General features: G+C 38.2%; 1 protein-coding gene across 1 annotated transcript in view; it reads left to right on the forward strand.

Moving 5' to 3' along the window:
* Positions 1-14,024, forward strand: part of CFAP70 (cilia and flagella associated protein 70) — an 86,686-nt gene that overhangs the window by 53,329 nt on the left and 19,333 nt on the right. Inside the window, exons 17-20 of the mRNA XM_024740916.1 lie at positions 1,007-1,132; positions 3,189-3,322; positions 3,444-3,559; positions 3,758-3,982. Coding sequence (XP_024596684.1) covers positions 1,007-1,132; positions 3,189-3,322; positions 3,444-3,559; positions 3,758-3,982 — 601 coding nt within the window. The remainder of the gene's footprint in view (positions 1-1,006; positions 1,133-3,188; positions 3,323-3,443; positions 3,560-3,757; positions 3,983-14,024) is intronic.

Here is a 14,024-nt window from a genome sequence, read left to right on the forward strand (position 1 = left end):
TGTGCTGGTGAGAGAGTAGTATGAGTAGAAATCATGAGGTCCAGGCTTATCCATTTGGGAAATGATCGGCATATTGGAAGTCAGAGACGAGTTTTAAGGGGACTAAATGACAAGAAGGGAGAAGGCTTGTAATGTGGGTTTGGGGAGTGGATATTAGAGGTATAATATTTCTGGTTTGGGCATGGCAGTGTGTTGCTGTAGGGATTTGGAGGTCAAAGTCGCCAAAATTAAAAAGAACAAAGAACAGAGGCCTTAATCAATGATCAAAAGCTTACTTTGGCCCATCTCAAATTTAGCTTTACTCTTCACATTCCTTAGTAACTCTACGTGTTCAAGTCAGTGGTATTATTTTTATTTGTAGTTAAAGAATTTGGTGGGGTGGGGTGGGGGCTTCCCTGGCCATAGCGTCTGGCCCAAGAGATTACTTGTTATTACCAGACTTGCTTTCCTATCTGGGTATATAGGATATATTATTTTTCCTTCTACCTTTCTGGCTATTTCTAAAATGTCTCCTTTGTAGAATCTATCTGTCTATATATCCCACTGAAAACGTAGACGTAGCTGCCAAAGATTTACCCTGGGCTCGTGTTTTCTTGATGTTTAAAGACTCTAGCTAGTTCTTGCCAACGCTTTTCATGTCATGACACCTAAAAAATGATAATATTTGTCTGTACACTAGAGAAAGTGAAAGAAGCTGTTTGAGGTTAGAAGTGACTTAGGGATTCTGGCTGCCCTAAGGGTTGAAGAGAGCAGTTGTGCCCTGAATAATTTTTTACTCACTTCCACGAGCTTAGACTGTTGGTACTCAGATACCTGAGATTCTATTTCACCTTTGATATTCATCCTTTGGTTCACTCTCACTCTCTTAGTGTATTGGCAAGACTGTACGAAACCTCAATATCATTTTTGACATCATGACTAGAGTCTCACATTTGGTTTATTCTTATAAAACTTCTCTACTTGTAATTGCTTCATTTTGTCTGCCTAACATCTTGATGATGACAAGGCCATGCCAGATGATGTCCAAGGCACTCCTTCAACCATTTATACCAGCAGTGAACAGCTTCGACTCTTTGCATTTGAAGCAGAAGTCAATGAGAACTATGAAATGGCAACAGTGTACTATGAAGAGGTAATTAAACATCTTTCTGGTGGTTGTCATTACTGCTATTTGTACAATATGGGTATAATAAATAGTAGTTTCTGATTGTTTAAAATCCAGCCTTATTGGTGAAAGGATAGACACATAGATCAATAAAACAGAGTCCAAATATAGGTGCACACAAATAAGGCCATTATATTTTCGACAAAGTTGTTTACAAATTCAATGCAGAAAGGATAGTCTTTTCAAAAAATTGTGTTAGAACAGTTGGTTATCCGTATGCAGAAAATGAACCTCGAGAGGCAGAGATCAAGATGGCAAAGTAAGAGGGCATGGAGCTCACCTCCCCACCACAAACACATTAAAAATACATCTACATGTAGAACAATTCTCACTGATAACTAACTGGAAACTGGCAGAAGGACTCCTGTACAACCAAGGCTCTAAGAAAGATACACACACAATTGAGTAGAAGGGGAAGAAAAGTAGAAGGGGAGATCTGGTTAGGATCTGTGCCCCTCGGAGGGGACTCAGAGGAAAGGGGAGATTGCACTGGTGTATACCCACACTGGGGAATGAGTAGGTCAAGCCACAGACTGGGTATCCCAGTCCTGGGTTCCTATGCAGAGGAGACAAGCCACCTTGGCTGGTTGGAGGACTTCTGGGACGGATAAAAAGGCTGGAGAAGCCTGGACTCCACTCCTGAGGGGTGCAAGCATCCTGGCTTGCCCTTGAGGCAAGGCAGAGATAGGTCTGCCCTACTGGCTGCCAGGTTTCCCATGGCTGCCTCACCATGCACCTGGGCCCAGGCCAAGCCAATGTTCCAGCCCCACTTAGACCATGCCACAGCAGCATTGGATCTGGGGGGCCACAACCAGGGAAAAGACTCGACCCTGGGTTGCATCTGAGAAGAGCCGCTGATGCCTACACAGGCAGTGCATTGGACCTCTGTACGCACATGGGCCCCAGTTGCTTCAGGACACCCCTCCTCTGGTGCAAAGGTTTTGGTGTGGGGAGAGGGAAAAATGCATACTTAATGGGAACATAGCCAGCTGGAGGAAAAATCAAATCCAATGTTGTGAAGCTATTGCCCTGTTTTCTTCTCAGAGTTTTATAGTTTTAGGTCTTACATTTAGGTTTTTGATTCATTTGAGTTATTTTTGGTATATGGTATTAGGTAAGGGTCCAACTTCAATCTTTGCATGTGGATATCCAGTTTTCTTAGCACAGTTTGCTTAAAAGACTGTCCTTTCCCTATTGAATGGTCTTGTCACCTTTGTCAAAAGTCATTTGACCGTATATGCTACGATTTATTTCTGGGCTCTCTGTTCTATTCCCTTGGTCTCTATGTCTGTCTTTATACCAGTATCAGGCTGATTACTATAGCTTTATAAGTTTTGAAATCAGGAAGTGTGGGTCTTCCAGTTTTGTTCTTTTTTAAGATTGCTTTGGATATTCAGGGTCCCTTAAGATTCCATGTGAACTTTAGAATGGGCTTTTATATTTCTGCAAAACACAGCATTGGAATTTTGATAGATATTGCATTGAATCTGTAAATTGCTTTGGACTGTATGATATCTTAACAATCTTAAGTCTTGCAATCTGTGAACATGGAATGTATTTCCATTTGTTTATGTCTTCTTTAATTTCTTTCAGCAATGTTTTATAGTTTTAACTCATTATGAGTTACTTTTATTATTACGTATTTGTGGATAAGCTTATGTTTGCATTCTCAAGACTGTGACAGAAATGATTATATGTAAATCTTTAAAATGAAATATAAAATGAACCTTTTGGTTCCCAAGTAATTGGATGAGCGTATGATGACCAGAACACTGACACTAGGAAGCAATGAGTTGAGGATTCATTTTTTACATTATTTCATCAAATATTTATTGACCACATACTATAAGCCAGAGAGGTGACTGTTCTAGGCATTCGGACTGTTCTATGACTTCTTAGTCATAGTTTCTACTTTAATAGAGCTTATAGTATTTAGGGAGTGCTTACTGTGTGATGTTATGTGCATGAAGAATATGACATAGCGTCACAATAACCTTGGTCCTCCTGATGTTTCATGTGATAGAGGTTGGTTCGTGAGCCCCAGAACCTGGAGCACTGGCTGGACTACGGTGCCTTCTGCCTCCTAACTGAAGACAATATCAAAGCACAAGAGTGTTTTCGGAAAGCCCTTTCCCTGAACCAGAATCATATCCACAGGTATGGTTGGAAGGGAGATAAGGAATGAGTAGGAGCAGATAAGCTTCTATATGAAATTGTCTTGGTTCCATGACTGTGACATGGGACCATGTTGTTAATCATGTTGGTGGTCTCTTCTCAGCTTGTTGCTGTGTGGTGTCCTGGCTGTCCTGATGGAGAACTATGAACAGGCAGAAATTTTCTTTGAAGATGCTACTTGCTTGGAGCCAACTAATGTTGTAGCCTGGACTTTACTTGGTTTGATATTTTCCTGTGATATGAATGTGTTTTCTTTCATTAGAAAATTTTCCCTTTCTCTTTCCACTCTTAAATGGCTCATCGTGTAGTTCTTAAACCTTAGTAAAAGTGTGGGAAATTTAAGTGAAATGTTGTCATTCTTCAGTATATTATGGTGGGAAATTAGTCACATTTATTTCAACATCTTTTTTTCTTCAGGCTTGTACTATGAAATTCAAAACAATGATATTCGAATGGAAATGGCATTTCATGAAGCCTTCAAACAGCTTCAGGCACGAGTGCTTCAGGCACAAGTTACAAAGCAGAGGAGCACCAGTACTGTGGAGTATGTTGAAGAAGGAGGGAAAGACGACTCCTGTTTAGGCGCTTGGGGAATAACCAGTGGTTCTTCTACAGCAGCAGTCAAGGTGGAAGTCCCAGCAGGTAGGACCAGGGAGATGATGAGTGGCTATTGGAAAAAATTACTGGCCTTATGAGTAGGACCTGGCACATAGTAGGTACTCAGTAAATAGCTGTTAAATGAATGAGAAGGTGGAGTTTTGAGTTGTTCCAGGGATACCAGGAAAGAGTCCTTCTAAGTGTTTCCTCATTCATGTGACGGAAAGTTGGAAGCTTCTACTTGTTGCTATTCAGTTTTCTGAGACTTAGAGAATTTACTGTCTCTGTGTATCCCTAAAAGGGGTATCATTTTAGCTGAGTAAATTGCATTCTTTGTCCCCTCACTCTCTTCCCCAGTATGTAAGGTCCCATTCTTGTGATTGTTAAATTTATTTGTTTATTTATACACTGTATTTTTTTCCTGTTCTTCATTGACATTCTCCTTTCCTCCACTTTAGGAAATCAGTCATTCTAATGTGTTTAATGTGTGTATTTTTGTTTATGTGTTTCTTCCATATGTTATTTTGTTTATAAGTTATTGTACGTTGTTATTTTGTGAACATATATTTTCAACAGTTTGAGGTATAATGGACATTTCATAAACTGCACATATTTAATGTACAATTTGATGTTTTGACATATGAACACACCCATGGAAACATCACCACAATCAAGATAATGAACATATCCAAAATCCCCAAAACTTCCCTTGTGCCCATTTGTAATCTCTTTCTCTTGCTCCTATTTCCAGATAATCACCAATCAACTTTCTATCACTATAGATGAGTTTGCATATTCTATCACTATAGATGAGTTTGCATATTCTAGAATTTTAGAATTAAGCAGAATCACACAGTATATACTCTTTTTTGTCTGACTTCTTCCATTACGCCTAATTATTTTGAGTTTCAAACATGTTGCTGCCCATATCAGTAGTTCATCATTTTTTATTTCTAAATAGTATCCTGATGTACAGAGATACCACGATATGTTTATTTAGTCACTTGTTGATATATATTTAGGTTGTTTCTAGTTTGGGACTATTAAAATAAAGCTGCTATGGATATTTATGTACAAGTCTTTGTATAGACATATACTTTAATTATCTTGGGTAAATACTTAGAAGTTGAATAGCTGGGACCCTGGGTTATCTAACAGTATGTTTTTTATTTTCTAAATATTTGGGGATTTTTCCAGATGTCTTTGTTTTTTATTTCTAATTTAATTTCATTGTGATTAGAAAATGTGCTTTGCATGATTTGAATCCTTTTAAATTTATTTGGACTTGTTTTATGGTCTAGTGTTTGATCTGTCTTGATCCCATATACACTTGAAAAGAGTATATATTTTGCTGTCATTGAGTGGAGTGCTCTATAAGTAGGTTTAATTAGTTGATTGTGTTGTTCAACTCTCCAAATGCTTTGTAGTTTTGTGCCTTTGAAGTTTTGTTTAAATAGTTCTTGCCTCAAGTCACATTTTCTTCAATTAACTTTATAATATTAGGTTTACATTTAGATCATTTTTAAAATTTATTTTTGTTATTTTATTTATTTATTTTTGGCCGCCTTGGGTCCTCGTTGCTGCACGTGGGCTTTCTCTAGTAGCAGTGAGCGGGGGCTACTCTTCATTGCAGCATGCGGGCTTCTCATTGTGGTGGCTTCTCTTGTTGTGGAGCACGGGCTCTAGGTGTGTGGCCTTCAGTAGTTGTGGCACACAGGCTTAGTTGCTCCGCGGCATGTGGGATCTTCCCAGACCAGGTCTCAAACCTGTGTTCCCTGCATTGGCAGGCGGGTTCTTAACCACTACGCCACCAGGGAAGTCCCTACTTAGATCTTTAATCTATCAGGATTCCATCTTTGACTGTGATGCAAGGTAGGCATCAAATTTTATTTTTCTCCACATATAGATCTAGTTTTCTCAAAACCATCTATTAAACCATCATCTTTTATCCTTTGATTTAAGGTATATATGTCTCTGAGCTCTCTGTTCTGTCTCATTTGTCTGATCTTAAAACAATATCACACTCTTTTCATTGCTGTGGTGTTATAGTATGCCTTCGTATCTGACATATGAGGTTCTCCCATTTGTTTGCCTTATTTATACCTGACTTACCTATTCATGAATGTTTATTCATCTGTATGAATTTTATAGTGAGTTTATCAAGTACATTAAAAATCCAGTTGGAAATTTTATTTGGACTGTATTGAATTTATAGATAAATTTAGGGATAATTAACATCTACATATTATTAAACCGTTCCATCCAAGTGTGTGGAGGATCTCTCCATTTACTCTGGTCATCTTCTGGGTTCTTTATTAAAGTTATAACATTTTTTTTCCAGTGAGGCCCTGTTTAAGTAATTCATAGATATTTTATAGATTCCATTGCTATCATAATAGTATCTTATTTTAATTATGTTTTCTAGTTGGTTATTGCTGTATTTTTTAGTGTATGCTGTTGATTTTCTACATTTTAGATTTTAGTGTATACTGTTGTTTTTTAGATTGAACTTGTATATGACAATCTTGTTTGACTCTTATTGATTCAAGTAGATTATTAATTCTGTTATTTTTTTCCAGAATATGATTGTCATATCACCTGTCAATAATGACAGTGTTACGTTTTCCTCCCAATCCTCATACTACTCATGTCTTTTTATTATCTACAATAATATGTTGTATATTAGTTGTGTTGTTCAGCGTTGTCTTCTTTCCTGTCTTAAGGGGAATGAGTTTAAAGTTTGTCTATTAAATATAAAATATGCTGTAAGCTTTTTCTGAAAAACCTTTACTGAATTAAGGAGGATCTCTTCTATTCTTAATTTCCAAAGAGTTTTTTCATTAATAGGTGTTGATCTTTATCAAATTCTTTTTCTGCATCAGTTGAAAAAAATAATTTTCTCCTTTTATCTATTTAATACAGGGAACAACATTGACAAATTTCTTTTATATTGAACAATTCTTGCAATAATTGGAAATCCTACTTGATCATAATGTATTAGTTTTTAATATACCTTTGGATTTGAATAGCTAATGCTTTATTTTGGATCTTTGCATCTATGTTCATAAATGAAATAGCCTGTAATTTTCTTTTGTCGTCTATTTTTTTTTTTTTTTTTTTCGGTGCGCAGGCCTCTCACTGTTGTAGCCTCTCCCGTTGCGGAGCACAGGCTCCGGACGCGCAGGCTCAGCAGCCATGGCTCACGGGCCCAGCCGCTCCGTGGCATGTGGGATCTTCCCGGACCGGGGCACGAACCCATGTCCCCTGCACTGGCAGGTGGACTCTCAACCACTGCGCCACCAGGGAAGCCCCCTGTCATCTATTTTAATAATCAAGATTATTAGGCACCTTTCCTTTGCTCTTCTGTATCAACTTATATATGATACAGTTGATTTTGACTTAAACATTTGGCAGAACTCAACCATAAAACAACTGGGACCAGGAGTTTTTGGCAAAGGAGGTATTGACTATCATTTCATTTTCTTAATCTTTAAGAATTTGCATTCTATATTTCTTATTGTGTTATTCATGGTATTTTATACTTTTTAGAGTTCATCAATTTCATCTAGGTTTAAAAATTTATTAGAATATGATTTTTCATATTAATCTTTTATTTTTAAATACACTTTATTTTTTAGAGCAGTTTTAGGTTCACAGCAAGATTAAAAGGAAAGTATAGAGATTTCACATATACTTCTTGCCTCCACACATGCATAGTCTTTCTTCCCCATTATCACCATGCCTGGTGACATATGACATGCAGTATCTTAAAAGCTTATGTGCCTTCTGTATATCTTCTTTGGTGAGATGTATGTTAAGGTCTTTGGCCACTTTTTAATCAAGTCCTTTATATTCTTATCGTTAGTTTTAAGAGTTCTTTGTATATTTTGAATAAGTCTTTTATCAGATGTGTCTTTTGCAAACATTTTCTCCCAGTTCTATGGCTTGTCTTCTCATTCTCTTCACATTGTCCTTTGCAGAGCCTGAGTTTTTAGTTTCAGTGAAGTCCAGCTTGTCAATTCCTTCTTTTATGGGTCATACCTTTGGTGTTCTATCTAAATAGCCATACTCAATGTCATCTAGGTTTTCTCTTATGTTATCTTCTAGGAGTTTTATAGTTTTTGCATTTTACACTTAGTTCTGTGATCCTTTTTTTTTTTTTTTTTTTTTTTTGCGGTACGCGGGCCTCTCACTGTTGTGGCCTCTCCCGTTGTGGAGCACAGGCTCCGGACACGCAGGCTCAGCGGCCATGGCTCACGGGCCCAGCCGCTCCGCGGCATGTGGGATCCTCCCGCACCGGGGCACGAACCCGTGTCCCCTGCATCTGCAGGCGGACTCTCAACCACTGCGCCACCAGGGAAGCCCTGTGATCTATTTTGAGTTAATTTTTGTGATGTTATGATGTCTGTGTTGTCTAGATTCATTTTTTTGCATGTAGATGTCCAATTGTTCCACTGCTATTTGCTGAAAAGTCTATCTTTGCTCAATTGTATTACCTTTGTTTTTTTGTCAAAGATTAGTTTATATTAATGTGGGTCTATTTCTGGGCTCCCTATTCTGTTCCACCAATCTATTTGTCTATTCTTTTGGCAGTACCACGCTGTCTTGATTATTGAAGCTTTATAGTGAGTCTTGAAGTCAGGTAGGGTCAGTTCTCCAACTTTGTTCTCCTTAAATACTGTGTTAGCTGTTCTGTGTCTTTTGCCTCTCCATATAAACTTTAGAATCAGTTTTTTGATATCCACAGAATAACTTTCTGGGACTTTGATTGGGATTGCATTGAATCCATAGATCAAATTGGGAAGAACTGACATCCTGATGATAGTGAATCTTCCTATCCATTAACATGAACTATCTCTCCATTTATTTAGTTCTTTTTTGATTTAGTTCATCATAGATTGTAGTTTTCCTTATACAGAACTTGTATATATTTTGTCAGATTTATACCTAAGTTTTTCTTTTTTTGGATGCCAATATAGATAGTGTTGTGCTTAAATTTCAAATTGCACTTATTTGTTGCTGGTATATAGATTAACTTTTATATATTAACCTTGTATCCTGCAATTTTGCTATAATTGCTTATTAGTTCCAGGAGTATTTTTGGTCACTTCTTTTGGACTTTCTACATAGACAGTCATATCTTTTGCAAACAAAGACAGTTGTATTTCTTCCTTCTCAATTTGTATTCCTTCCTTCCCAATTTGTATTTCTTTTATTTCTTTTTCTTGTCTTGTTGCATAGCCAGGACTTACAGTATAATGTATGATGTTGAAAAGCAGTGGTGAGAAGGGACATCCTTCCCTTGTTTCTGATCTTGTGGGAAAACTTCAAGTTTCTTACCACTAAGTATGATGATAGCTATAGTTTTTTGTAGATATTCTTAATCAAGACCAGGAAGTTTCCCTCAATTCCTAGCTTACTGAGAGTTTTTATCTTGAAGAGGCATTAGATTTTGTCAAATGCTTTTTCTGCATCTATTGATATGATCATATGATTTTCTTCTTTAGCCTGTTGATATTCTGGATTACATTAGTCAATTTTTGAAAGTTCAACCAGCCTTGCATACCTACGTTAAATCCTATTTGGCCATGGTGTATAATTCTTTTATATATTGTTGAATTTTATTTGCTAATATTTTGTTGACAATTTTTGAGTCTATGTTCATGAGAGATAATAGTCTGTAGTTTTCTTGTCTTGTAAAGTCTTTGTCTGGTTTTGGTATTAGGAAAATGTTGACCTCATAGAATGACTTAGGAAGTATTCCTTCTGCTTCTGTCCTCTTAAAGATATTGTATAGAAATGGTATAATCTCTTCTTTAAATGTTTGGGAGAATTCATCAGTGAACCCATCTGACCCTTGTATTTTCTGTATTGGAAGGTTATTAATTACTGATTCAGTATATTTAACAGATATAGTCCCATTCAGATTGTTTGTTTCTCCTTGTGTAAGTTTTTGAAGATTATGTTTTTTAGGAAGTTGGTCCATTTTATCTAGGTTATTAAATTTGTGGGCACATAAGTGTTCGTAATATTCCTTTACTATCTTTTTTAAATTTTTATTTATTTATTTATTTGGCTGCATTGGGTCTTCGTTGCTGCACGTGGGCTTTCTCTAGTTGCGGCGAGTGGGGGCTACTCTTTGTTGCAGTGTGCGGGCTTCTCATTGAAGTGGCTTCTCTTGTTGCAGAGCATGGGCCCTAGGTGCGTGCACTTCAGTAGTGTGGCATGAGGGTTCAGTAGTTGTGGCTCGTGGGCTCTAGAGTGCAGGATCAGTAGTTGTGGCACACAGGCTTAGTTGTTCCGCGGCATGTGGGATCTTCCTGGACCAGGGCTCAAACCCATGTCCCCTGCATTGGCAGGCAGATTTTTAACCACTGCACCACCAGGGAAGCCCTTTACTATCTTTTTAATGTCCATGGGATCTGTAGTGATGTCTCTTCTTTCATTTCTGATATTAGTAATATGTCCTCTTTTTCTTTTTTTTTAGTTAGCCTGGCTAACGGTTTATTGATTTTATTGATCTTTTCAAAGAGCCAACTTTTGGTTTCATTAATCTTTATTAATTTTCAATTTTAATTTTATTGATTTCTGCTTATATATTTATTATATATTTTCTTTTAACTTTGTATTTAATGAAAAATTCTCAACAAAATATTAGCAAACCGAATCCAACAACACGTAAAAAAAGATCATACACTATGACCAAGTGGGATTTATCCCAAGTTCACAAGGACGGTTCAACATATGCAAATCAATCAATGTGATACACCACATCAACAAAAGAAAAGACAAAAACTACATGATCATCTCAATAGATGCAGAAAAGGCATTTGACAAAATTCAACATCAATTCATGATAAAAACTCTTACCAAAGTAGGTATACAGGGAACATATCTCAACATAATAAAAGCTATTTATAACAAACCCACAGCTAATATAATACTCAATGGTGAAAAGCTAAAAGCTTTCCCACTAAATCTGGAACAAGACAAGGATGCCCACTCTTACCCCTTCTATTCAACATGGTATTGGAAGTCCTAGCCACAGCAATCAGACAAGAAAAAGAAATAAAAGGTATCCAGATTGTAAGGGAAGAGGTATAATTGTCATTATATGCACATGACATGATACTATATGGAGAAAACCCTAAAGATTTCACACAAAAACTTCTAGAACTGATAAACAAATTCAGCAAGGTAGCAGGATACAAGATTGACATACAGAAATATGTTGCATTTCTTTACACTAACAATGAAATATCAGAAAGGGAAAGTCAAAACAAAACAAAAAACAATCCTTTTAAAATCTTATCCAAAAAACAAAACAAAACAAAATACATAGGAATAAACCTGACCAAGGAGGTGAGAGACTTATCCGCTGAGAACTATAAAAAACTGATAAAGGCAACTGAAGATGATTCAAAGAAGTGGAAAGATTGCTTATCTCCACTTTTTTTAGTTCTTTTACTGAGGTTATGTCTTGTTCTTTCATTGGTAACATATTCATCTGTCTCTTCATTTTGCCCAATTCTCTGTTTATTTCTGTGTGGTAGGCACGTAAGTTGGTTACATTTCCCAATCTTGAAGAAATGGCCTTATGTAGGAGATGTCCAATGGGGCCCAGCAGGGCACTCGATTCTGGTCACCAGAGCTATATGCTCTAGAGGTATCCTGTATGTAGGCTGCATGCATTCTTCTTTTGTGGCAAGGTGAACTAATGTGGGCATGCTGGTAGGTGGGGCTGGGCCCTGGCCCAGTTGTCTGTGAGGCAGTGCCTCATGTGGTGGCTGAGGGCCCACTGGAGGGCACAGTAGGCTTCCTGTGTGGTTGACTGTGCAGCCCTGGGGGGAATTGAGGCTGGTGCTGGCCCACTGGTGGGCTAGGCTGTCTGTGAGCTCCAGGAGGGCTTATGGCTTGTGCCAACCCCCTGGTGGGTGGGGTCAGTCCCCAGTGGTAATAAGCTAGAGGGAGGATTCTAAAATGGCACTTGCCATTACCAGTGTTATCATGGTAGAATGATCCCCAAATGGCTGTCAACAGTGTCTCCATCCCCAGAGGGAGTACCGGTTGCCTCCTGCCATCCAATAGGCTTTCCAAGATCAGCAAGTGGGTCTGACCCAGGCTTCTTTCAAACTACTGCCTCTGCACTGGGACTGGGAGCATGAGAGATTTTGTGCAGTCCCTTTAAAATTGGAGTCTCTATTTCCTATAGTCCTTCAGCTCTCCTGATCCTAAGCGCCAGTGGTTTTCAGAGCCAGATGTTCTGGGGGCATGTCTTCCTGGTTCAGGATCCCTAGTTTGAGGAGCCTGATATAGAACTATGACCCCTCACTCCTTGGGGAGGACTTCTATGACTTCTGTGATATTCCTCTTGTATGTCGGTCACCAACCTGAGGGTGTGGGTCCTGACTATACCATGTCCCTGTCCCCCCTACCATCTCACTGTGGTTCCTTTTTTAAGTCTTTGGTGTGGAAAATATTTTCTTCTAGTCTCCGTGTCATTTTCATAGATAGTTGTTCTGTAAGTGGTTGTAATTTTGGTGTGTCCATGGAAAGCAGTGAGTTCAGGGTCTTCCTACTCTGCCATTTTGGCCACCTCTCCAGTTTCATTTTTTTCATTAAGATCATCACTTCTCAATGATCAGTCTGCATATTTAACCATTCTCTTTTCTTGAAATACGTGTTGGATTAACTCCATCTCCAATAGTTTGGGTTTCCTTTGATTGCTTCACTTTCTTGTCACACTCATTAGATGTAATCATTTCCCAGTAATACTGTCTTACTTTCTAGGAGCTCACCTACCCTCACAGTTTCTATTTTCACTTCTGATAACTGTCAGATTTCTATCTTTTTTAAAAACTTTTATTTATTTATTTATTTTTGGCTGTGTTGGGTCTTTCTCTAGTTGCGGCGAGTGGGGGCTACTCTTCATCGCGGTGCGTGGGCCTCTTACTGTCGCAGCCTCTCTTGTTGCGGAGCACAAGCTCCAGACACGCAGGCTCAGTAGTTGTGGCTCACGGGCCTAGTTGCTCCACGGCATGTGGGATCTTCCCAGACCAGGGTTCGAACCCGTGTCCCCTGCATTGGCAGGCAGATTCTCAACCACTGCGCCACCAGGGAAGCCCCAGATTTCTATCTTTAACCTTGACATCCCTCCAGAATCCAGCAGTTGGATTTTTCCACTAGTTAACTCATCTCCTTATATCTCAAACTGACTCTACATCATTATATTAGGCACCCAAGCTCATGATCTCAGAGTCATCCCTGCTTCTTCTTGGTTGCTTGCTTGAGCTTCCCCTGATCCCAATATCAAGTTGATTTCCCAGACCATTTGGTTTTCTTTCAAAATGCTCCCTACATCTTCCTTTTATATTTCCACTACTCTCCATTACCAAAATCCAGAATGTTATAACAGCCTTATTACAGACTTCTTTGTCTCCATCAACATTTTTTTCTCCTTGCTGCATAGTACTGCTAGAGTAATCTTCATAAAATCCCACTTTCATCCTCTGATTTTTCTGCTCAGAACTCTTCATTGTAAACCTCTTCTTTTTCCTACAGAAGAAAACTCCTAGCATTCAAATATCAATACAGTCTAGCCCCCAACCTACCTTTCCTTAATTTTTACTATGCAATCCTCAATACCCATAAAAATAATTACCTTGCTACTTCCATACTTTAGCCCCTACCTCTCTACCTATACAACTTCTACCTATTTTTCAAAGCCATATCTTTTTCTCTAGCTGAGAGTGACCTCTTCTGATTCAGAACCAGCTGGCACTGATCATTTCCTAACCAACATTGCTTTTTATTTTTATTCCTAAAACATTTGTTTATGTGAGAGGTAGCTTGGAATGTTTAAGAGCTTCAGCAAATTTTTGAACTTTTCTGTGGTTCACTTTGTTTAATGGAGCATAATAAGTATATCTCATAGTGTTGTGAAAAATAAATAAAATTGTACATTACAATCCTTAATATAATACCTGGCATATAGCCATGTTCATATATAACTACTTATGATGATGATGATGATGGTGATTTTTTTTTTTTTTTTTTGTACGTGGGCCCCTCCCCGCCGCGGCCCCTC

This window comes from Neophocaena asiaeorientalis, unplaced genomic scaffold (genome assembly GCF_003031525.2).
Source record: "Neophocaena asiaeorientalis asiaeorientalis breed wild unplaced genomic scaffold, Neophocaena_asiaeorientalis_V1.1 scaffold484, whole genome shotgun sequence".
NCBI classification, from domain to species: Eukaryota; Metazoa; Chordata; class Mammalia; order Artiodactyla; family Phocoenidae; genus Neophocaena; species Neophocaena asiaeorientalis.